The sequence below is a fragment of the Triturus cristatus genome, chromosome 9 (assembly GCF_964204655.1).
Source record: "Triturus cristatus chromosome 9, aTriCri1.1, whole genome shotgun sequence".
Lineage (NCBI taxonomy): Eukaryota > Metazoa > Chordata > Amphibia > Caudata > Salamandridae > Triturus > Triturus cristatus.
Window position 1 is genome coordinate 344,082,075 of NC_140592.1, and position 26,851 is coordinate 344,108,925.

General features: G+C 45.2%; 1 protein-coding gene across 2 annotated transcripts in view; it reads left to right on the forward strand.

Annotated features, from left to right (window-relative positions):
* Positions 1 to 26,851, forward strand: part of RAD54L2 (RAD54 like 2) — a 682,650-nt gene that overhangs the window by 625,366 nt on the left and 30,433 nt on the right. For both annotated transcript variants that reach the window (XM_085625105.1, XM_085625106.1), the window contains exons 19-20: positions 23,888 to 24,066; positions 24,162 to 24,251. In XM_085625105.1, coding sequence (XP_085481231.1) covers positions 23,888 to 24,066; positions 24,162 to 24,251 — 269 coding nt within the window. The remainder of the gene's footprint in view (positions 1 to 23,887; positions 24,067 to 24,161; positions 24,252 to 26,851) is intronic.

Consider the following 26,851-nt stretch of genomic DNA (forward strand, 5'->3'; position numbering starts at 1 on the left):
TTATCGTTCATGGGCTTTGAAAAATCATCATATACTCCATATATCTTGTTTAAAAAATCCTGTCTGTGTCACAGTGACACAGACGTGATTTTTGAAACAAGAAACATGGAGTATATGATGATTTTTCACAGCCCGTGAACGATAAATTAGAAGAGAGACCCAATTTCATCCAATTTCCCACTGAATTCTCTGTTGGTCTATTTGTTTACCTTTGTGGACAACAGTGATAGATTCACTGTGCCCCTGTAATCTGTTGTAACATTATGGTGTTATAAATAGACTAAGCCTTTGATAAGGCTGGATTGGTTTTCTTTCATGATTTAGATGTTTATATTGTTCACTGCCCTCCTTCCTTCACTTACCCCCACTTCTGCGCATTGTTGCACTTAACCCTCCATCCACTTAGGGGCACCTCTTTACAATTGTGCTTAATGAATCTTGCGTCTTGTGAACATGAGATTCCATGTGCCTTATGAATAAAATATGGTTAACATGTTATTTGTAATTGCTTTAACAGGTGGTGTTGATGTGAAATTTGTTTCTTTGTTTTACAGTTATGTCCACTAGGGCCATTGTTTCTGTACCATCTCTGGATTAAACCAGAAGTCCAGCGCATTTTACTAAACATCCCCTTTGATACGGAGCATCTCTTCGACCCACAAGTTGATGAGGCCTTGGAAAAGATGAAAAAAGATACTGAGATTGCTTAATCTATGGGGGCACTTCAAACACCCACTCCTCGGGTCTCCTTTAATCGCTCCTCTTATAGAGCAGGTTCCAGAGCCACCTCTACAGATGCTGCCGCATCCTTCCCGTATTTAGACGACTGACTTATAAAACCCGGACACAGTCTCCTCCAAAAGCGGTCTATACAATCTATGCAAAACATGTGTATCTACAGCCACACATGCCTCAAACAGATTGTGACTTACCCTGAGAACATCTGTTCTTGGCATGTAGATTCACATGCACCCACCTTCCTCCCTAAACATCTATAGTCGTTATTATCTATACTTTCATGTGCATGGACATCTCTTTACTAATACAAAATGTTCCAGTCTATAGTGATAACAGAAATCGGCCTGTAATTATTGCAACCCATTGCTTCTGATAAGGAATCACAAGCACCGCTTGAAAGTAAATGGAAAAAGTGCAACAAGAACTTAAGTGCCAGAATATTGAAAAATTGAGAGTAAAACTCCACAGAAAAACCATCTGGTGCCTTGTCTTTAGAAAGTTTGAAGATTACATCATATATTTCCCTAAGTGCAGTTTGTTTTCTAAATTTTCTAACTAGGATATATCTAGCAATTGTTTTGGATGTTTAAGGATGAAATTTAGGTCGTCTAAGGCGGCAGCACTAGGGACACAACCACAAAGATATAATTTAGTTAATACTCCATAAAACACTTGAAAATATCAGAGTATTTGTTAAGGTTTTTTCCCATTAATGTCAGTGATAATTTCAATATTTGAGTAATACTTTTTAACTGTTAAATAGTTCGCCAACAAATTCCCAGCTTCATTATGACCATGTAGTATCTTGCTTTCATTTTTAAAAGAGTAGAACTGGCACTGTCAATAGTTTTTTGCTTGAATGCGACTTTGCTTGAGTAAGATAAGCTATACTATCTTATAATTATATAGACGATTGTCGTTGCTTTGAACAAGTCCAAAATAACAAACTCTAAATTCTTTATTGTTCTTTATATATAAAAAAAACTCTATGGCAGATTGTTCAAATTATTTAATAACGCTTTGCTTTATAGCAAATTATATTTCAAACGTCCTCTATTTGAGCACAGTTTATCAAGATGCAAATCAGTTCTACCAGGGGCGCGGTCCAAGACTAGAATAGCACCTACCTCAGCATTGATTAAGAACGAAGTGTGGTTTTTACCCAGAAATATATAGTCTATTGTAGATGTGGAGTGGTGAGTAGGTAAAAAGTATATTCGAGAAGATCATGTGAGGAAAGGGGACATTGCTTGTGTAGTTTGTACATATAATGGGTCAATGTTCACCCCTTTCACTGGGAACCAAACACCCCATTGTAGGTCTTGACTCTCTCAGGGTAATGTAACAGAGCAGTCCAAAGCCTACTCAAGGTGGAGGTGGTGTCAGCTAGTAATCAAGGAAGGGAGGTACCCCTATGTACTACACAGGGACGGGGTATATTAATAGACTAAAAAACAGAGTCCCTATATCATAATGTATGAGAGGAAGAATACCTCTATCTAGGCCAGATGTTTTGTACGGATGGTAAATAATTCTGAAGTTATTTTCTTCAGTAAGTGCCTCTATCTGAAAAATCTTTTTGCTATCTATTGTCTACAAAAACACAGTACAGCATACAGTTTCACAAAAGTACTATTCGATTCAATCATGAATATATTAAAAAGCAGTTTATTACAGAAAAAAACAATATTGTATTACAAATTAAATCCTATATTATTTATTTTCTTCCTCCCACTACCGGGCTGCGGACAATGGTAGTCTCACAAGTGCAGCCCTCGCATGTATTCACACGTGTGTGCTCACGTGTAACCATCCAAGGGACCCTTACCCTTGCTGCGTTGCTGCAGACTTATCTTAAAAGGCGAACACTGGTGGTAAACACGTGCAGTCTAGTTACTGCGCTTTTATTGTGGGTGAGTTACCAGGCTCATCCACAGTAAAAAGGCTACAAATGAGGTGATCATAAGTGAAACATCCTGGTGGATTACATGGGCAGAACCCTTTTTGTTACAGATCAGGATGGCAATTTGGCAACTGACACCCCTGGAGAAAATTGCCTTTCTTTGATCTTTTTGCATAAGATACACATATTTGAAGATTGAGCAGCTGTCAATATTGGATTAATCAATTATTTGCTGGTTTCTCCAACTATGAGTTTAATATTAAAATGGGACATCAACCTTGATGAGATGTGTACCCATAATTGTACATCAACCCAATTAGGATTTTAAACATTTAGCATTGAGCAGGAGACCAAATCAAAAAATCAACCATCGTAGTCAGTTTAATGATTTTTCTATATCCAATTAGTTTTGTGAAAAATTAATGGTAGTAATTTGCTTGGTGTATTTCTGAGTTAGATCCATTTCTTGCAATGGTGCATTATAACATTTTCAATGTAGACAAATGTAAAAGAACTTTTTGCCGTTTTATTGGGTTACATAAGCCCTTAACGTTCCATAAAACAATACAGACAATATTCATTACATGTGACCCAAGGGAAGAGAGTATGAATAACTAACAAACATGAGGCTGAAGTTATATGGACATTAGTCAAGACAAAATAAGTCACAAAACATACAAATACAAAAAGAAAATCAACTTTATCTGTAAGGCAGAGAAGTGAAAAGCAATAGCATTGACTGGGATTACAAACAAAATCCCAGAAAGATTAAATAAAAAGGTTTCATAAGAATTTGAGTTGACTTTATCCACAGCATTATAATTAAGGTGGAAAAACACATTTGAAATTTGGTATGGAGAATTGCCCATTCCAATAGCTTCCAAATACTTGATAACCCCAAAACCTGGAACTCCAAAAAAAAAAAAAGAAAAGAAAACATCCAGAGAAATAATCAACTAGGAAATCACAGAGGTCTGGTGAATCACAATTAAATACATTTATCCCAACATAGAAGAAATGAATGGAAACCAATTCTGAGAAGACTATGTAAATGCGTGACAATAAAGTAGTGGACGTGAGGTATATCCATAAACTTCACCATGACAAACAGGGTACCTGCAAAAAGATATACAACAAACCAAGTTTGTATCAACCATGTAAAACATTAGAAACCACAAGACAAACCACAAGACAAATATAAAATCAAGACATCACATTTATAAGCCTATGAATTATAGCAAATCTGATAATTAAAGCAAACCATATAATTAATGGAATTAAGTTTTGCCAACCTCTGCTCTCTCTTCTTTACGAAGATAAAGAAATTCTATCAGGTGATCTGGAGGTTCAAGAAGTAGTCTTCTCTTCATATGTAACTTTAACGAAATATGGCTGTATTAACCCTAAACTGACATTCATTGACTTTAAAGCTGGCGGTAAGTCTAAAAATTCCCTTTTAGGTTGAAGCCTACCAGACAGCACGGCTGTCTGGTTTACTAACTACATCTTGAGGACATTCGGAAAGTTTCCCTGAGAATACATTTCCCTAATTGCTTATCATTGGCTTTGTGATTAGTAACTCACAGTTGCTTGCTTCCTATGTGCTGGCTTTGTGTTTTAGGCTTTCCTGCTTGAGTTTGTCCATTGTGTTGCCCAAACCATATTTATTGTATGCTTTCACCAGAACTGGATTTCAGTAAACAGGCCTTTAAATCTTGTTCTTATCGTGTCACAATTGTTATGCATTCAAAGACAGAGATCAGATGTCAGGCTCTGTCTTCCAGGGAGCTTGGTGTTTACTTTTCTTTCTCTGACTTCAAATTGAGAGCATTTGTGTGACAACCATGCTGGCTAATGGGGGTGTGCTTGAGGAAGGCTATATAGTGTTATGTAAATTGTGCTGTGTGCTAGTCAAGAAAAATGTCTGTAAATTAACAGTGCAGATATTTTAGAATATATCAGAATTAGGACAGCACAAATGAAGCACATTTTTGGTAATTCTGAATTGGGGTCAAAACAAACATTTTAATGCGATCGGAACAAATCAATACCCTAGGTGATGGCATTTCCACACATTATCGTTTTATCAGTAAAACTGTATATATGTGCAAATGTAATGGTAATTTCAATTGAAGATGTGTTCTCTGTAATGGCAGCACCCTACCACACCATGCATACTCCACTTTACCCTACTCTGCACCACTCCATGCCACAACACTCTACTCTGCACCACTCTACTCTTCTCTACACCACTGTACTCTATGCCAATGCACACTACTCTACTCTTCAACACTGCCTTCTACACTGCTCCACTGCACTCTACGCCACTATACTCTACCGTGCACCACTCTACTCTGAAACAATCTGCTCTACACCACTGCACTCAACAACACTCCACTTTACTCTGCTCCACTCTTCGCCACTCTACTCCACGCCACTGCACTCTACACCCATGCACACTACACCACTTTACTCAAAACCAATGCACTCTATGCCGTTCTACTCTGTACCGCTGCCCTCTACGACACAATACTTTACTCTGGAACACTCCATACCACTGCACTCTAAACCAACTGCAATCTACACCACTCTGCTACTCTGCACCACTGTACTCTACGCCACTGCACTCTACCACAGTCTACTCTGCAACACTGCACTCTGCCACCGCACTCTATGCCACTGCACTGTACTCTACGCCATTTTACTCTGTGCCACTCTACTCTGCATCAATCCAATCTGTGCCATTGCAATTTACCCTGCACCACTCCACTTCACTCTACGCCACTACTCTGCAATGCAGTACTCTCTGCCACTAAACTCTCCGCCACTCTGCTCTGCACCACTGCACTCTATGCCACTCTACTGCACTCTATGCCAATGTACTGTTTGCCACTCTACTCTGCATCGCTCCACTCCATGCCACTGCACTCTACGCCAGTCCACTCTAAGATTTTAATCTCCCAAGCACCACTGCGGTCTACAACACTGCACTCTGACACTCTACGCTACTGCACTCTATTCCACTATGCGCCATTCCACTCTGCCACTCCATGCCACTGCAGTCTACCCAGCACCACTCATTCAATGCACTCTACACCACTTTACTCAAAACCAATACACTCTACGCCAGTCTACTCTGCACCACTGCACTGTAGTCTACTCTGCAACACTCAACGCCACTCTGCTCATCGCCATTGCACTCTGTCACTTTACTCTGCACCACTCTACGCCAATGCACTGACAATCTGCAGCACTGCACTCTCTGCCGCTGAACTCTACACCACTCTACTGCACGCCAATGTACTCTGTGCCACTACAGTCTACGCTAATCAACTGTACGCCACTCTAATCTACTGTGCACAACTGCACTCTATGCCTCTTTACTCTGCACCACTCTACTCTCTGCCAGTTCACTCTACCAACGCTACTTGGCACCACTGCACTGTTCACCACTGCACTCTAAACGCCTTCACTCTGCACGACTCCACTATGTGCCCCTCCACTCTACATCATTTTACTCAGCACCACTGCACTCTATACCACTCAGCACCACTGCACTCTCTGCTCCACTCTATGCCAATGCACTCTACACCACTTTATTCGAAACCAGTGCACTCTAAGCCAACTACTCTGAACCTCTACGCCACTATACTCTACTCTGCAACACGCTACACCATTGTGTGCTGTCACTGCACTCTATGCCAAATATATGCTACTCTGCACCACTGTGCTACATGCCTCTGCACCACTTTACACTACGCCAATGCACTCTTCGACTTCACATTGTACAACACTCTACTGTGCACTGTCTGCCACGGAACTCAATGCCACTACTCTTCACCACTCTATGCCACTACACTCTACGCAACTATACTCTATTCTGCACCACTGCACTCCTCACCACTGCACTCTACACCTCTGCACTCCACCCTGCACTACTCCACTATGCCCTGCATCACTCAACTCTGCCATTTCACTCTACTCTGAAACAATCTACACAACACTGCAATCTACTCTGTACCTCTCTATTCTGTGCCCATTCTGCTCTACATCACTGCAATTTTTGCCAATGCACTCTACAAACACTTAACTCAAAACCAATGCTCTCTACACCACTGCAGTCTTACTCTAGGCCATTCTACGCCACTCTGGGACACTCCACTCTACAATACTCCACTCTATAATACTCCACTCTATAATGCTCTACTCCATTAAACTCTGCTCTACTACAGTCAACTCTACGCCACTCTATTGTACAGCACTCTACTCCACTTTGTTACTCTATGGCACAACTCCACTCAACTCCCTCAATTCCACTCCATGCCACTTTACTCCACTCCATTCTGCGACCCAGTACTCCATTCTACGCCACGCCACTCTACGCCACTCCACAACACACTGCCATTTCTCTCTCCTACACCACTCCTCACTCCTCCCTTCTCTACTCCACAACAATCTACTACATGCAACACCCTTTACGCCGCTCCACTATGTTCTACACCACTCCACGACACACCATGCCGCTCCACTCTACGACTCACTACTATACTTCAACACTCTACACAACTCTATGCCTTTCCACTCATGTGGTTGTGGTGGGCTGATGGCGGTTGAGACTCGAGCCAATAGGAAAGCTGTGAGGTGAAACTGGTGCCTGTGCTACAGCAAACCTAATGCATTTATGAGAGCCTTTCAATAATATTGCATGAACTGCATAGAATCTAGGTACATCCAAATGTTCTAGTCGTATGCCTCCCGGAAGTGGAAGGGAAGCTTCGAAATACTGTTACATCCTGTATATTGTTGGTGCCTACATGTCTTTCTATGCCTTCCTGAAACTGATGTCATGGAAGGGGCGGAGAGGCACAGAAATATAGTTTCAGGCAATATGGATAACTGTGTATGCTCTTAGGTTTTCCAGTGTCAACTTCGTGATATTTGAATTTTGTGCATGGAACGCCGCAAGACTGGAGGTAGCGCCGTGCAAGGACTGGAAGGACGTAAAAGCAGGGAAGGAGAGAGGCTGTGGAGGGGTGGAACAAACGGAGTGTATGTACGCGGACAGTGTAACAGGAGCAGTGTGCATATTCACCCTGCAACATAAAAAACAAGCATTGAAAATGCAATAGGTCTCGCCTTTGATTAAGTTAAAGCAATTTGCTTTGCGATGGTTTTGTAAAGCAAAGCAAAACGGCTTTAACTTAATGTGAGCCCTATTGCATTTTTAATGCTTGTATCTTATGTTTTCATTCTCCCCATCTTACAGTCTCCAAACTGCTCATCACACGTTGGCTGCCTTTTCGTCATTCTGTCACTCCTTTCACCCAAGGCTCTTTGCTTCTCAAGCGTGTGTGCCGTGATTCATTTGCAATGCAATAGGTGTCCCATTACTGAAAGTTTGAGCTATTGGCATTGAATTATTATTGGCAACGTAGAGAGTACGAGAGTGGGTAGTAGTAGAGAGTGTTAGTAGTAGAGAGTGTTAGTAGTAGAGAGTGTTAGTAGTAGAGAGTGTTAGTAGTAGAGAGTGTTAGTAGTAGAGAGTGAGTAGTAGAGAGAATAGCAGAGAGTAGTGGTAGAGAGACAGGCTCTGAAGATGAAACCATGCCTCAGTCTCCGAGGGACATCTGTGTCACTGCCCCAGGGCAGCGGCTGTAAAAGAATAGAGCTCCCACAGTGCCACGTCTCTCCAGTGGTGTTCTAAAGCAGCCAGGAGGACCCTGGCTTGACATTGAGTCCATGCAGGATGCACAATGCCCATCTGATAGGCGTCCAAGCGCTAGGAAGAGAGTAGGGGGCTTCACTGTCCCGTGTGCTAGCACCCCACATCAGCTTGCTGGCGCGAGGTGCAAAGTTGTTTGGGTCAAAGTCTGCTCAGAACACTTAGGAGGAGTAAATGAGATGTGGAGCGGTGCAGGAACACACCGTGTTTTAAGGCGCGCGCACTAATGTGCAACGGGTAGACCCGAGCTACAACAAAATGGCGTGGGACTGTCCACTGTCCCACGGACACGCGCATGCTGTCTGCATTGGACAGATGGCGAGAGCAGCCATCTTGGTCCATGCAGACGCGTGCATGAGCCCACGGCGGAGAATCTATTCCAAAAGGTCTCTCTGACGAGTGCAGCGCATACGCTGCTTTCGCCAGGCGAGACCTAACAAGCATTAAAAATGCAATAGGTCTCGCCATTTATTAAGTTAAAGCCATTTGCTTTGCTATATAATACCGTTAGCAAAGCAAATGTCTTTAAAACTTAATCAAAGGCGAGACCTATTGCATTTTCAATGCTTGTTTTCTTGACTGCTTGAGGCAAACCCCATTTCTTGACAAAAATATCACACTTCATATGGGAGAAATGAAGTCCAAGAACACACATTGTGGAGGTCCTCACGGATTTCTTTATACTACACCTAGTACAGCGCACCACACAAAATAAGGTCCCCTTTGGGAATACTCCAGAAAAATAAGTGAACTCCTCTGTAGCTAGAATTCTCCAGCACAATGTGCAACAAAAAAAAGAATTGATGTAGCTCTCAGGTAAGGTCCAGAAAACAAAATTGGAGTGCTGGTAAATTTCAGAATCACGTGCCTGAACCGGTCCCAGTAGTCAGTCTAGGAATGATTTTCAGACCAATTGCCCCCCTACCCCTTATACAAATGAATAATCAATTAAAGATCCAATAGTGGAGGCTACCGATTTAAATTTGAAGGAATGATCAAGGTTTTCAACCACGAGGCCTCACTAGCAAATTAAAGAACATTCTGGACAAGACTGACAATACAATATCAATGTTTAGATAGCAAGGAGGCATGCAGACATCGCTATCGTAAAAAAACATGGAAATACAAGACTCAAAAGGTAAACTGTTATATTGTATTTTACCTTGGTTTTTAGGTACAGACATTAAAGCAATACATTCAGTTACCACACAATCTGTTATGTTATGTTATATGTTATGTTATATAGTACTTCTAACGCGCACAAATACTTAAAAAGTGTCCTGGCGCGAGTGCTGCATACGGAACCTTGAGGAGAAGACATTAGAGTGCCCCAGAGAAAAGAAAAGTTCTGCAAGCTTCCCCCATTGTTCATAGTATTTCCTTAAGCTTTCTTCTGTTGTTTCAAAGCTTAAGCCTACAATAAACAGTTTGCGAAACTGTTCCTTTTCTCTCTAAAGATTATATATAAAAAAAAATGCATTAGGGTGGCAAACACCAAGGACTGGAAATCGTTCATTGTATTTTTTTTTTATCTAGCAGCAGTCAAATGAGCTTAAGCCCTGATCTGTATGTTAGTTTTAGGTGTAGGAAGAACTGCTTAATACGAGAGTTGAAAGTCAGGTCCTAAGCACAGCGATAGCAGTCAGATGTTTTTTTCTGCACACCTAAAATGAAGTTCATTCATTCACGTTTAGCGTGATGGGGGGAATCAAAGACGAAACTATGATGCCATGGTGATAAAAATGGAGCGTCTGAATACACGGTGCTGGGCGCATATAAGCGGTGTCTGAAAGTGTACAATATGATGCCCTAAAGCTGCAGGAGGCCTACATTGAAGACTCGTTTGGATAGCGACAGACATTTCAGCGAGGGTCTGACATTTTGTATTTCAATATCTGACAGAACTCGGTAAGTGGCCTGTATAAGTAGGAAATAGTGCAGGAAGCGAGGAAAGATAGCTAGGGCATTGGCGAGACCTGTTGGCAGTAAAACAAATATATATAAACTCCCTGAACTCTGGCAGCACCCTGGATCAAAATAGTTGTCAATGTGTTCCTCCTCTCTACAAACCAGCTCATTTTGTTACAGCTTCCCAGTAGCAAAGATAAACACTACAGACTAACTGGAATTCTATAAAGCCGCCTCTCCCCTACCGAAGTATGAAGGGCCCCCACAAGGAGCTGATTAACAATGTGCATTACAATTAAAAAATTGCAGCAACACGGCTAAGAGGAGCTCAACCCAATGAAACAGTACTATGTTGGTTTTTTTAAGCATGACAGAATTGTTTAAAACATTGGCCACTCCCATCAACTATACAATCCAAAACCACGCCGGCTATACGGAAGGGCCTGCTGCCCATGCACACAGCACTTCGGGGCCAGGACATCAATGATATACACTTTATAAATAAGCCTACAACATACATGGTAGTTGGTAATCAATGATATTTTCCCACAAGGGCAGAGATACCGGATGACCCCGATTTAATTCAGTTTTGGTAGATTAACCACATGAACCCCTGTTGTACGACACCCAGGTCCCTATTTTCGATACCCAAGTCCTCAGTTTTCAACTGTATTAGTACAAGCGGTTTAATTGAATATATGCCTTAACTTCGAGAAAGTATTTGTTGTGCTAACCCAAACGATTGGAAACAGACCATCTCAACATAACAGAATCCCTAACACATTCTTGAAGACTCGGTAGGTAGAGAGATGACCGCTAACCCCAAGAACATGAGCGTTCTTTTCTCCTGATACCTTCGTAACCATATCATAATTAAACCCACATCCCCGCACACCTTTCTCTAGGACTAGGAGTACGGAAAAGTATTATTAGGCCAAGCGGAGACGCCGTAAGACCTAGCCAAAGAGTCGGAGCACTCGAGATACGCACACTTTATCAAATATGGCTGCCTTCGCGGATTGCTGTCAGGAGAAACCGGCTAAATGGCACATTGATCACCATGAGCTGAACGTATTGTGCCGTTACTCTTCCCTTCACATGCGACCTGCAAGTCACTCACTGCTCAACCAACAAAACTCATCACTAGTACATAGAGCGCAGTGAATTGTTTGGCTATTGTGCTGCCCGCATCATCAATCGGGGCTTACGTCTATCCTTCGTCTCTCCATATAACAAGCATTTGCAATGCAACAGGTCCGATTGCATTGCTTAGCTGTCCTCTTTCTACACGTGCCTGGCTCTCCTGCAGTGCTTTAAGTGGATCGGGTCTTGCCGTTGCTCAGCACCCGCAGTTCTAAAAAGTAGGTGCTGAGACGGGCCCCTATTGGGCTCTCCATTTCTGCCAACACCCTCAGGGTGAAAAAAACATCTCAACTCTCAAGCAGTAACACTCTTCAATGCCTTTGATGTAACTTTAAAGAGACTCGTTGTAGGTCTTTCATAGATTCATAATTTCAGAACTGAAGCATTTTTTTATATTATAAACAACAAAGCCATAGTTGTTACTTATTCATCTTATGCTACTAATAACTATTGACAAAGCTGATAGTCCTGGCTTGCTGTTACTGTATTATATATCTGGATGCAATGACAGAAATAGCAACATACCAGTTAGACAGCACACTATGCGAAGCACAGGTTTTTAGCTTATGTTTTTTAAGCCACGCCCTTAATGACATAGGCAATGCCCCTTTGAGAGACCCCCGCCCCAGTTTTTTCATCCCACTTAAAGCACCCCTGTATTGTCAGGGGGCTCAGGGACACCTTGTTGCTCTCTGCTTGCTATCGGAGGTTGGAGCTCTGGCTGGTTGCTCCCATTACTAGCAGGCACGGAGCGTGGCATGGGTAGGGGAGTAGTGCCGTAGCAAGGATGCAATGGACCCTGGTGCCAGCAAGGAAAAGGCCCCCTTTGACGACTGTTGAGGTAGCAAAACACAGCCTTCTCAGCTTTCAATGGACCTCTCCAGACTCTGGACCCCGGTGCCACTACACCTGCTGCACCTGAGTAGGAAGGGTGGGGTGGGGGTTGCAACTTTATCTGTATATACTTTGGTATGTGGGGGCGGCCGCGGTTTCTGTTTCGTTGCTCCTTTGTACTTCACATGGTGAGTGGGAGGCATGAGGGGTTACTGCCCCTTTGCTGCTTGAAATGGGCAGTTAGAGGCGGGAGGTGTAGGGGGGGGCGGTGCTGTCACTTTGATGCTCAGTGCTTGAACTAGGCAGTTAGAGTCGGGGGGGTTACTGTCATTTTGCTGCTCGGTATCTGAAATGGTGAGTGGGTGGCAGGAGGGGTTGCTGCGCCTGCTGCTCTGCGCCCGGTGTGAGGGGTAGTAGCTGTCTCCTTGCTTGACAATGCTTGGCTTGGACAGTAGGTGGCAGAAAGGGTTGCTGCACTTGTTGCTCTGCGCGCGGTGTGGGGAGTAGTGGCTGTCTCTTGCTGTCCCCTTGCTTGTCTATGCCTGGCTTGGACAGTGAGGTAGAGAACGGCCCAGCCCTGCACTGTTCTCGGACTGGATACAAATGGCATCAGGGGTGGATGTGGCCTTCCTCCCCTGTGCTGGCATAGGAAGGGGCTGCTCTTCCAATTACCAGACACTGGCAGAAAGAGAGCAGCCCTTCAACCTCCCACTGCCCAAGCACAGAGCACCCCCGCACGGACCTAGCTCCTCTCGCCTCCGAGCTGATGGCAGGTGGAGAATTAAACAGCAATGTGAAAGCTGCCATCTGGCGCATCTCACCCCGCGCCCAACAGTCCGGAAAATAATTATTAATCGCCAGTCTTCACAAAGCACGAATACCAATTCTCAACCTGCTTCTAGGGGCCCCTAAATGTCAGCCATGTGAACCGAGGCACGTGCTGATGACGTATTTCTTAGAATCACAACACGTTGTCGAGTGAGACACCACAGATTATAATTCAGGTGACAGTCTAGTGCTGCCCGAAGCGCTCACAATACAGATTGTTTTCGCCATGGTGTGTTTTAAGACATGGCACTTGCTCACCATATTGCAATCTCGCAGCACTGCAGTGTAGGCTCAACTTTATAATACGGAACCAGCTCCAAATGAATCCACCGTGGGTGCAAACTTCTGACCGCCATGAACTGCATTAATCGACCCATTGAAGTGTCTTATTTGACCGTTGCTGCTCAGTTGCTGGCTGCACACAGTAGTGCCCACATTCTGCAGCTTGTCTATTCTTTCTGCCCCTGGTCACCTGGGACTGAGCAGGCCTCGTGCCATAGGGGGAGGGGGGCACAGCCTCAGGGACGTAGCGCAACACCGGTGTCTTTTCTGTGCTCTCCTACTCAGTACTGCATTTCTGGGTGTCACGGAATCACCGCAGATTTACTGCTTCCCCTGTGCACATGGAGCATCAGCGCTTCTGTACTCGGTACACTCAATGCCTTGCCTGTACTCCATCGACTCTCACCTATGTCCAGTAGATCACCTGTCCGTCTCCTGTCAACCAAAGTGTCTTTGTTGTGCTCCTTCAAGCATTGGTGCTCGCAGATTTTCCTGTACTCCGAAAGTAGTACACATCAGTTTCTCTTCTGTACCCCTCTCAGCGCTCGTGACTCAGATGTGCTCCTAGAAGACTCAGCGCTTCTCATGGTGTTCTCAGTAGCCCATGTACTTACTCAGTGCAGTCACTGGGTTTTCCTGTACACGGTTCATCTCCTGTACAACTTTCAGTGCCAGTGGACGCCTCGGTGCCTCTCCTGTACCCCTTTCAGTGGCAGTAGACGCCTTAGTGCCTCTCCTGTACCGTCAGGAGAAACCGGCTAAATGGCCCACTGATCACCATGAGCTGAACGTATTGTCTTCGTGCCGTTACTCTTTCCTTCACACGCGACCTGCAAGGCACTCACTGCTCAACCAACAACACACATCACTAGTACATAGAGCGCACTGAATCGTTTGGCTATTGTGCTGCCCGCAGCATCAATCGGGGCTTGCCTCCATCCTTCGCCTCTCCATATAACAAGCATTTGCAATGCAATAGGTCCGATTGCATTGCAAATGCTTAAGTTTAAAGATGAGCGCGGCGCCGCTTCACGGACACCGCACTGGGTTTCTTTATATATTTCTTAACTTTAACACTGAGCGCGGTGTCCTTGAAGCAGGCGCTGCGCTTAGTGTTAAAGTTGAGAAATATATAAATAATCCGAGCGCGGTGTCCGTGAAGCGGCGCATCGCTCCGTTTCAAAGTTAATTAAAAAAACAAACACACACAAACAGAGCGCTGTGTACTCCTATTAGTATCGCGCTGAAAATGAAAACAAAAGAGTGCTTAGTGAGTAATAAGAGGATGTGTAACTTCGCCAGTAAATTATCCAATCCCGGTGGGCGGGGCTAAAAGGAGACAGGGTGGCAACAATCGGCAAGTGACATGCCTTCAGTGCAATCATTGCACTGCCTTTGGCATAATTCGGAATGCAAAATGACACACACAAATAAAAAGTTAAGGCGGAGCTGGGACGAGGCTTCTGGAATCGTATCGATTCCAAAAAGCCTCTGCATGGCAGAGTAGCGCATGCGCTGCTTTCGCCAGGCCGAGACCTAAAAAGAGTGCCCAACACAAAGGGAAAAACACTGCAGAGAAATGAAACCCGTAATAGGCAATACTCCAGGGGAGGGAACTTCACACTAGAAGGAGGGACATATAAGTAAACAAGCCACAGAGCAACAAGCTTTTCAAAACGGCACACTGTTTAACAAATCAGCAGCAAGAGGCGGAAGGAAAACCCATATACTGAACACAGCATGTCTTGAGACAGCACATGCGCAGCCTAATCGAGACCTCAAAAGAGCTTTTTGCCCAGACAAAATCAATTGGTTTCAGTTGTTTTTCAGCTTTAAGGACTAAGTGTTTGACAGTTCTAAGCCTTTCCATTAATTGGTAGGAAAAAAACTCACTACACATCAAAAAATTGAAAGGGATAACAATGCCAAAATGGAGAAGTGTTACCTGTTTACATGCATAACTATGAGTACAGCCACTTTGGTTTCCTTCCTCTACGAATTACATTGAGTGCATTTGAACACTGAACCCGCGCCTTCATGCACAAAATGGTGGTAGCTGGCTTGAGAAGCAGCAATTACATAGTCAAACTTTTCTGGACCATAAATTGTCACCGAACTCACTTGAGTTGGTCCTCCACCACTCTGCCACTAACTGTTTTCTGGTGGATACTTAATCTAACACAGATTCCTCACTGCCCTCCCACAGTCCCATTTTGTGGTGTAGACTCCTGAACATCATAAGGTCGGAAATTAGATTATGGCTCATTGTCACAGGCAAATTGTCTGAAGTGCTCCGCATGTGAGGGTGCTGATGAAGGACTAAGAAGCTGACGTCAGCGTGCAGGGCAGTGTTGTTTATATGCAACTCTGCTCCGTCACTTCTGCTGTCACAGTGGAGGGACACTGAGCCATCTATCTGGTCAGAAGCATTGCTTTAAAGTTCTCTCTAATCACTCTGGCATCTGAGGATAGATTGAAGGTGATAAATTGCGTTTAGATGGAGTATCCACTAAAAAGAGCCTTACTAAATGTAAGTAACTTGTTATTTTGTATTTTTTGTATTCATTTGTCTTTATTCTTTAAGGGGTGTTTGATTTCCATTCCTATACACTGCTCCTTAAGTGGTTCCTGATAATGAACATAATCCCTTTTTCTGTAAGGCTCATTCCAATCATTTGCTATGATACATTGATGTAATTGTTGACCTTTTTTTGTGTGTTCTGAACCTGTATCAGACTTTACCTAAGATTGCTTCAACTATGTTCTAAATGCACGTTTTACTTAGGGGTGTAATTCATAGAGTGCACAATTTATTTTAGACATTTCTGATTTGCTTGCTTTATTTAATCACTGCTGAAAATGTAATAAAACATTTTGACTATACAAAAATGTTTTATGGGGCAAACATGTTGTTTTAGAAAAGTATAAAACTTTATGGATTGAGAGAGAATACCCATGATAGAAAACTAGTATTACAGACAAGTAACTTTTTCTTCCACTCTAGTAATGCTAGTAAAACTCTTGCCTAGAAAGTCTAGTGTATAGAAGATCATTCCTAGATATAATTAAAAAGTGTGTGATCGGGCTACTGAGAGGCACCTCTATACCCAGTGATTCCTTAACCTCTCCCCAGATGCCCAGAACACCAAGGTTGCATGATAGATTAATGTGTACTCCTGGACTTGGGATTTGTTTGTGTACTGCAACATTTATGTGTCTCATTTAAATTCTGTAGCTCCTAAAATTTCACCTCGTTGCCATTGTTCTGACTTACTTTCTGAGAAATAAGGTTCTTGATACTTCTAGAAAAAACTGTTCCTGAATTCCATTTATCTCCACATTCTTGATTATGAAGTGTATTTGTTACGCTTTGTAGTTCAAAAGGTTTGTCTCTCATCATTGATCTTTGCTTTCTGCACTTGATGACTCTCAAGCAAAAATTCAGTAATCCTTTCTTCAGTACCAAATTCACAAAATCCACCTTCCCTCACTTTAATACTAGAGTGAGAAAATTGACCTTTGGAGTACCCTAAAGTTCGATACTCTAGTCTGATTAATGGTCTTAAAACAGCAGATATGTTATAGGAGGCACCAGGAAAATCTTTGGAACATAGATTATAGGCCTCCGTAGACCAGACCATGCTATAAGCCAACACAATGCTAATACTTTCTAATCTGACTTTAAATTAGATTTTCTTCATTGCACTTCCAATCTCGACCATGCTTTCTTTCCTAATAAGTAGGAAAAGATATTGCCTTGCTTGAATACCTTCCTCTCGTTGTTATAGACATCCTGTTAGCATTATGGCTCACATGTCATGGTCATGAATATCTGTGTGTGTCATGTGCTTATCTTAGTGTTATGCCTAGACTGGCCCATTTAAGCTGATGGGAAAACTTTCCTTTTCAACTCGAGCCCACCTTTGACTGGCAAGATGTTTGCTCCAGGAAGAAAACCCTTTGTACAGTAAAAACAGGCTTGAAAGCAAAACAACCTGCTGAATCGTAATTTAATCCTCGCTGAGTGGCAGAACGTCAGTCAAACATACGATCTGTAAAGACTATGTGAAAAACTGGAGGAATTGACACCGGGCAAAACCTAAATGTCAAAATAAACATAATATACTATGAGTAAATGCTAAATTAAAGAAAAATTAAACTAGGGCTAACCACATTTTTTTTTTTTTAAAGTGTATGTATATGTGTCTTTTTTGGGAGAGATATATATATATATATATATATATATATATATATATATATATATTTTTTTTTTTTTAAATGGTTAATGGATACCGAACCAGAGGAGTAAACTAAAAATGTAATTAGTCCAACTCATTTTTTTCATGTAGTTTCATGAAATGAATTTTACTGAAAAATACACTAGAATTACTGTTTATGTAAGGAATAATTAAGAACGTTTACTAAGTTAAATAATAATTTAAATAAAAAGGTAAAAGGGTTACAATTAAACATAGATTTGGATGAGTAAAATGAAAATAATAGTAACAAACATTGAAATAAACGATTGTGCAGTCAGAATAAGGGTTAAGTTAAGGAAAAATTAAATATAATTTGAGGGTTAGGATAAGGAAAGCCAGTTATGATTACAAAATTGGATATATCACCTTTACCATAGACAATGTGTTTGTGATGGTGATGTATTTCTAACCATAGCAGCAGGGAGTAATAACCTTCAAGGCCTCATCCCCAATATCAAAGCACCCGTGAAACTACTTGGCACCTCCTTTGTAATTATAGACAACCATTTAGTTAGTTATCTCACCTTTTACTCTAACCGTGCATTTGCTCCTATTTAGTTTTTATATCTGAAAGAAACACATAGTGATAGATTCCTTACCTTAGAATTAACCCCAGGCGTCAGACTGGATCCGGAAAGTTTTCATCAGCAGTACCCCTGTGCTTTGGTTGGTGGCGTCCTGCGGCTCTGCGCCCGTCGTTGGCGTCGTGGTCGCCGAGATGACGTCGCGGGCGCTACTTAGACGTCGCCCACATGCGCTGACGTCAGTTCTTTCTTTTTCCGCTACAGCAAGCGCAGATCCGGGAAGAGCAGGAACCCCCAGTCAATTTTTGACTGAATTTTTGAGGCCTTTTTGTCTCTATTTTTCATTGAGTCTTCGACTCTTGGTGCAGTTAGGATGCCCGCTTTTAAGTCCTGCGAAGACCGTCATCGTATGATGTCGGTGACTGACCCGCACCGAGTGTCTTTTCTGCCTGGGGCACGACCACGACCCCAAGTCATGCCCTGACTGCCCGGCCATGGCACCGAAGTCTTTGCGGGAGCGGTCCCGAAAGCTGCTTGAGGCCCGGAAGTTGGCTCCGTGCCGTTCGAGGTCCCGGTCCCGTGGGATGGGAGTCATCACCATCTATCTTCGGGATCCAAGTCTTCGCACTCGGGGTCAGGTAAGGCGAAGCACAAGAAGTCGAAGAAACGTCATCGTTCTCCGACTTCCCCTCACCGGTCGCGCGAACTGGCTGAGGTTGCGGGTGGTGCCTCCCCCGCGGCTCCGGCGGAGCCTGTGCAGTCACCACTGGCCTACCCGTCCTTCCCGGGTCCGTCAGTGACACCAGCCCAAATACAGGACTTCCTATAGGCCATGGCTCGCCTGTTTGGGCCATTGGGTCCCGCTGGTGCACCTTCGGGCCCCGCGGTCCTGACTGGGGGTCCTCACCTTTCATCGCCAGTGGCTCCCGCCCGAGGTCGCTGTCTGCTCCGGCCTCAGCGCCGCAGGACCCCCTGGATCAAGGCCTGGATCCCGGTCATTGCCAGTTGACCTTATAACACCTCCACCGATGTCGACCTCACCGGCACCAATTCCGGCGTCGCCTGTTCCTTGGGACGACGTCGACCCCGGTATCAGCCCCTAAGTGGACGCGGCGTCGTGCCGCGTCGATCAATGCCGTTCTCGACGCTGCTCGGGGATTTCTATCCCCATGTACCTGCTCCTTATTTTATCCTTAGGAGGAAGGTGAGGACTGGGAGGGGTCTGAGGACCCTCTTGCAGCTGATTGCGAGTATGAACAGGACTGAACAGAGGAGTTGGGGAAAGCCAGTGGTCTGGACACCTCACCAGACCTTGGCATGCTGTCTCCTCCTACCGTGGCTACGGAGGAGGGTGCTAGTTACGCTGTGGTGTTGCGTAGGGCGGCCGAGGCCCTACACCTCGTGCTCCCTACTGTGGCCGTCAGGACTTACCTCCTGACAGAAGTGCTTCAGCCAGCAGCTACTTCTGCGGAGCCGCTGCTTCACTTCAATGAACCACTTTCTGATGTTCTTTTGGGCACCTGTGGATAGTAACGTGGCACGACGCCATCGCCCGGCTCCGGGTGACCCCATTTTCCTCTCCCAACACCCCACCCCTGAGAGCTTGGTTGTCCAAGCCTCTGCTTCCCCGACCGCCTTCCCTTTCCGCACCACTGGATAGGGAATCCAAGAAACCGGATCACTTCGGGAAGATTTTTTCTTCCGCCAGTTCTGTGCTGCGGTCCGTGAACACCGTATGCCTCTTGGGCCGTTATTCCCACTCTCTGTGGGATATGGTGGCGCAAGTGCTGCCTCAGTTTCCGGAGGCAGCCCTCACAGCTCTCTCCCAGGCTGTTGCAGAGGGGAGAGACGCAGCTAAGTTCATGATTGGTTGTGGCCTAGACACCGCCGACTCACTGGGCAGATAGATTGCAACAACGGTGGCGATCCGACGCCACGCCTGGTTGAGGACAACTGGATTCTCGGGGGATGTCCAAAGCACGCTTATCGACATGTCTTTTGATGGCCATCGCCTCTTTGGCGACAAAGCAGATAGCATGTGGGAGCGGTTCAAAGACTCACGGGCTACGGCCAAGTCCTTGGGACTCTCTGCAGTCCACCCTCCTCCGCCTTCTGCTTTTTTGCTCCTTTCGTGGCACCGGAAGGGGCACCCCACAGCGTTTGCAACAGAGCCACAAGCCTGCGCAGAAGGCATCCCTGCGCGGCCACAGATTCCACCTCCACCCCGAACGCCATTGCCTCCAAACCTTCCTAGTCCGAACTTTCACGCCCATCAAACGCTAGTGGGCAGAAGGATTCGCCATCACCTCCCCCACCGGCGCACCATCACTTTGGACCAGTGGGTTTTGGAGATAGTCCGAAGGGGCTACTCCCTCCCCTTCGAGACTACCACTACAGCCATGCCACCTCAGTACCACCGCATGTCGGGAATCACTTGGTGCTTCTTCAGCAGGAAGTTGCGGCCCTCTTGGCCAAGGGGGCCATCGAGCGCGTTCCGACGCCAGAAGTAGGCCGTGGTTGCTATTACCGCTACTTTCTGGTTCCAAAGAAGGATAAGGCCTGCGTCCTATCTTAGACCCCCGGAACGTCAATCGCTTCCTCCGAAAAGAGAAGTTCAAGATGCTCACTTTGGCTCAGGTCTTGTCTGCTCTCGATCCACAAGACTGGATGGTAGTGCTGGACTTGCAGGATGCTTACTTCCACATCCCAGTCCTGCGGGCCCTCCGGCGTTACCTGCGGTTCACGGTAGGCCATGAGAACTTTCAGTTCGAAGTTCTCCCTTTTGGCCTACCAGCGCCCCTCGGGTTTTCACGAAAGTGATGGTGGTGGTCGCAGCTCATCTGTGCAGATCAGGGGTTTCAGTCTTCCCCCTATCTCGACGACTGGTTGTTGAAGGCGGGCTCGCCCCAGACAGTCGTCTCCCACCTCCAGACTACAGCGGACCTGCATTTGCTGGGGTTCTCCATCAACGTGCCGAAGTCGCACCGGATTGCCTTTCAGAAGCTCCTCTTCATCGGAGCGGTTCTGGACACGGTGCAGTTTCGGGTCTATCCTCCCGAACAGTGAGTCTGGGATATTCGGGCTCCGATACCGATCTTTCAGCCCTCTTCCTGGGTTTTGGTTAGAATGACCCTGAGGCTGCTGGGCCTCATGGCCTCCTGCATCCGGCTGATCGATCATGCAAAATGGCATATGTGGGCTCTGCAGTGGGACCTGAAGTTCCAGTGGGCGCAGCATCTAGGGAACTTGTCTGATCATGTCCAGATCTCGGAGGGCACTGCACGACAGTTGCAGTGGTGGCTCACGGACCGGCATTGGGTCGACGGCAGATCCCTCTCCCTTCCCCAACCGAAGTTTACAGTGGTGACGGATGCGTCCCTCCTGGGATGGGGTGGCCACATGGGAGAGGCGGAGATCAGAGGCCTCTGGTCTTCGGCAGAGTCCAAGCTCCATATCAACCTTCTGGAGCTTTGGGCGATCCGTCTTGCACTGAAGGCATTCCTTCCCTCTGTCAAGGGGAGAGTACTGCAGGTGTTCACAGACAACACCACAGCCATGTGGTACTGCAACAAGCAAAGCGGGTGGGGTCGTGGACTGTCTGTCAGGAGGCTCTGCGCCTCTGGGAATGGCTGGAACATCAGGGCATTTTCCTGGTGGTTCAACACCTAGCAGGTTCTCTGAACGCCAGGGCGGACAAACTCAGCCGCCGGTGCATGATGGATCACAAATGGCGTCTTCACTCGGAGGTGGCACAAGGTCTCTTTCAGCAGTGGGGAGAGTCTTGGTTAGATGTATTCGCCACCGCAGAGAACCGCAATGTCATCAGTTCTGCGTGTTGGAATTTCCAAGGCGGCACTCGCTCAGCGACGCTTTTCATTGCGAGTGGAGTTGCGGTATGTTGTACGCCATTCCGCCTATACCACTTCTGCCGAGTGCTGAAGAAGATCAGGCGCGACTAGGCCCAAGTCATCCTTGTGGCTGGACTGAGCTCGAAGAGTTTGGTATCCCGATCTACTCAGTATGAGCATCGATCCCCCGATCCGACTGCCTCTTCGGGAGGGTCTTCTGTCGCAGCAGCAGGGGACGGTCCTCCACCCGAACCTGTCCAGCCTCCACTTCTGTGCGTGGAGGTTAAGCGGCGGCAGTTGATTCCTTTCAGCTTGCCTCCTGAAGTTTGTGATGTCATTCTGGCAGCCAGGCGGCCCTCCACTAAGGTGGTATACGCCTGCAGGTGGAACAAATTTGTGGCATGGTGCACAGCAAAGGCTGTGGATCCCCTTTCTGCCCCTCTTTCTGAGGTCCTTTTGTTCCTTCTTTCTTTGGCCCAGCAGGGCACTGCTCTGGGCTTTATCAAAGGTTATATTTCTGCTATTTCTGCCTTTCTCAGGCTCCCTGATCAGCCCTCTCTTTGCAAGTCCCCTGTTGTAAATAGATTTCTCATTTCCCTCCTATTCCGTTTGTGATGCCACAGTGGGACTTGAATCTGGTTCTTACTTATCTCATGTGTGCTCCTTTTGAGCCCCTTCACAACTGTCCTCTTTGTCTCTTGACCTTGAAGACTGCCTTCCTGGTTGCCATCACCTCCGCTAGGCCAGTGAGTGAGCTCCATGCTCTTTCTTGTAAGCCTCCTTTACCGTCTGTCCATCCGGACAAGGTTGTGCTCAGGCCCCGTCCTTCCTTTTTGCCAAAAGTTGTTACGACCTATCACATTGGGCAGCCCATTACCTTGCCCACCTTCTTTCCGCCTCCGCATCCTTCCAGAGAGGAAGAGAGGCTCCACCTTCTGGACCCAAAACGTGCGCTCTCATTTTATCGCAACTGCACACAGCAGTTCCGGGTAGATGACCAACTCTTTGTTGGCTTTGTTGGCACCAAGAAAGGTCGGGCGGTACACAAGAGGACTATCTCCCACTGGGTCGTCTTGTGTATCAAAGCCTGTTACTCTTTGGCTAGTAAAGAGCCTCATTCCACTAGAGCAACTGCAGCCACTACTGCATTGGGACGTGATGTCCCACTGCAAGACATTTGTCAGGCAGCCACGTGGGCCTCGCTGCACACGTTTACTAAGCATTACTGCCTGGACTGCCAAGTCCGGAGAGACATCTTCTTTGGCCGTTCTGTTCTATGGGACTTCTTGGTGGGTTGGTATTGCTGGGGTATCTATTCTAAGGTAAGGAATCTATCACTATGTGTTTCTTTCAGATGAACAAGTTACTTACCTTCGGTAACGATATATCTGTAAGAAACATTAGTAGTGATAGATTCCTTACCGCCCCACCCATCCTCCCCGTTCTGAGAACTGATTTCTAGGGTTAAGGTCATCCCTTTCAGGGCCCTACTTTCAATGCACCAGTGGTCAGTACCTTGCATGGCTCTGCGTTCCTGGCGCGGAATGTCGTGTACAGAACTGACGTCAGCACGCGTGGGCGGCGTCTAAGTAGCGCCCGCGACATCATCTCGGCGACCATGACGCCAACGACGGACGCGGAGCCGCATGACGCCACCTACCGATGCGCAGGGGTACTGCTGCCAAACTTTCTGTGTCCAGTCTGACGCCTGGTGGTAAGTCTAAGGTAAGGAATCTATCACTACTACTGTTTCTTACAGATGTATCGTTACCGAAGTCAAGTAACTTGTTCTTTAGTGATAAAGTGTGAGGGGTGGCAGAAGAACTGATTTTTCAGTAATCAAATTAATAACTGCTTAAGTTTTGCTGATCGTGCCTATTTTTTGTTTTAATTTATAGGCGCCCACTGGATGACAAGCCAGTGGCCAGCGTACGACCTTTGCAGTCCACCCCTATCCCCATGCTACCGCGGCATGTCCCAGGAGGTCATGTCAGTGTATCAGGACAATCTCTCAACTTCCCAGTTAACTACCTGCAGCGGGCCGGAGTGCTGGTGCAAAAGATTGTCACCACTACAGGTGAGTTTAACATCCAGATCTGAAATGCAAACTATGCCTTATTCCTATTAGTAATATCAACTGCTTACCAAATCTGTCCTTCCTCCACCCAATAGATATTGTGATTCCTGGAGCAAACACCTCTACTGACGTGCAGGCTAGGATCAGTGCTGGGGAGAGTATACATATCATAAGAGGGACTAAAGGTAAGAAACGTGTTCAATAAGATGAATGTACGTTTAGTGATCATTCATATCATGTAAGGCTAAGTCTAGAGGTATGTTGTTAAAGGCACTTAAAGTCAGCAGTTAGTTCTACTGATTTAAGCCATTCATATCCGAGAGAGAAGGTCTGCAAACAGGCAAATGGTTACAGAATTTAAAGGGTAATGTCTTTTGTGCTGTGCAGTTCATTGACCTCTCTTGGAGTCCTTCGTTTTGAAATAAATGTGAATAGTGATGTTTCTCTTTTTAGCTATAGTATTCTGGAGGGGTTACAAACCGTGCATGGAATAAAATAGCATTCCTCAGTACTCCCATGCTGAGCTTAATTTCATCAGAATGCAAGATGAACAGACCTTAAGATTTGCTTGATTGAAGCAATATAGTGCTTAGAAAACATGGGTGTAGCTGGGGCATGGGTCTGGTGCTGTGGAGGAGGACAATTTAAGTAACCACCTTCCCGTTTGGTAATGACACAACAGCAGAAAGATGGTGCTGACGACTGCTGGTGCTCGTAAAAAATGGAGGGACTCGCTTGTGGAAATTTTGCTGGGATGGTAAGGTGCTGGAGACGCATTGGAGAGACACCAGGTTTAAAGTGGGCCCTGGTTTTCGGCCTAAACCACTGGTGTGTTGTGCAGAAGAAGGTGGAGCCAGGGTGAAAGGTGCCCAGTGGTGTGATTACATTTTTCCCATGACGTGTTAAGATATAATGGAAAGGGGGTCAAATACATTTGTCATCTATGACTATAGAGGCTCCCTTCAGTAAGTATAGATTGACTTAAAAGTGAGAAAGTGGAGGGTAATAGTCTGCGGTCTTTCAGATAAGTAGAGGCGAGTAAAACCCTAGCTCTAACGAAAAAGGCAACAGTGGTGACTTCTCAGTCGCTGTATAAGAATGATGCAGGGTGTAACATGTTGCCTGATGTAGTCTATCAGACCTTATTTATGGGGTAGAGAGTCGTTCTGTAATCAATCTAGAGACTGACAGAAACCCTCTATAAGTGGTTGGAGACATTGGACCAAGAGAAGAAGAGTTTGCCATTTTTTAAAGCTGGCATGTCCAATAGAGAGGAATGGGCAGTGTTCTTTAGAATGTGAACATATACTACAACAGCTCAGTTGGTGTCTGGATTCCCTATTCATACACTCCCTAAAGCTCTGATGTCACCCCATATGTAGCATAAGCAGTGGTGTTACATTCAACATGATGTGACCAAGATGGAGGGTTGCTACTCATTATGAAAAAATAAATCGGCGACTCAGGCCCTGAAGAACTCCCAGTGGTACATGGGTAACATGAGTTCCTATTGATGAAGCAAGTCACAAAAGACAAACTAAGTGTACTTTAGGTTCTCTACTAGGACAGGTGAATTCTTAGCAGTTAACGCTGTTTTACAGATCTGGAACTGGACAACAAAAGTTTTATGTTGGTAACTGAGTTAAAGGTGGGAAGAAAAATAGGATTAAGACTACTAGATCTGAGGGGCATCGCTCAATCTGACCCTGAAAAAATAGCAGAAATATTTAAGAATTTTTACAGTACACTGTATAGTAAAAGCCCTGACTTGTGCACCGCTAAAGCCCAAAACTACTTAAGAAAATGTGACCTACCTGCTCTTTCAAAACAGGACCAGAAAGAAATCAACGGCCCAATAATCGCAAACAAGATTGAGGATACGATTAAAACGGGCTAAGCCCCTGGCTCTGACTGATACAATGCAAAATTCTATAAGACATTCGCAACTGTTCTAATCCCTCCTCTCCTAAGCATGTACAATCAATTCAGTGAATCGGCCCAAATAAGTGCTACCCCTGCAGAGGCTATCATAGTAGTCCTACCCAAAGATGGGAAGGATCCATCACAGCCTAAAAACTATAGGCCTATATCCCTGATTAACATAGATTGCGAAATTTACGCCATGATCCTTGCTAAGCATCTTCAAAAATATATATCCAAACTAATCCACCCCACACAAGTGGGATTTCTAAAAAATAGACTTTCCAGTGATAACACACAAATTTTATGTCATGCCATGGAGAAGGCCAAACTAACTGACTCCCCCACAGTAGCAATGACGTTGGATGCCGAAATGGCTTTAGACAGAATAGACTGGTCCTACCTTAAAGTGACACTCGAGAAATTCAATTTGGGTGACAATTTTATTCGAGTGGTAATGGCATTGAATTTTAATCCATCCGCCAAAGTCAGAGCTGGTTGTAGTCTCTCGTCATCCTTTTAACTAGACCAGGGGACCAGACAGGGTTACCCACTCTCACCTTCGTTGTTTCTATTAGCAAGAGAACTGTTCCTTTATCAACTACGGAACAACAAAGCGATCTCAGCCATTCGGTTCAGCAAATACACGGTTAAAACTACTGCTTATGCAGATGACGTACTAGTCATCTCAGAAAAAGAGGAGTCCGCTATACCTGCCCTAATGTCCTCAGTATAGGATCTCACCTGGCAACTAAATTGTATCAGATACCTAGGCTTGGACATCACCAAGGACCTAGTCACCACCCTCCAGACCAATGAAAATGCCCTTCTCAAAAAATTACAATGCTGCTAGACAGTTAGTCGC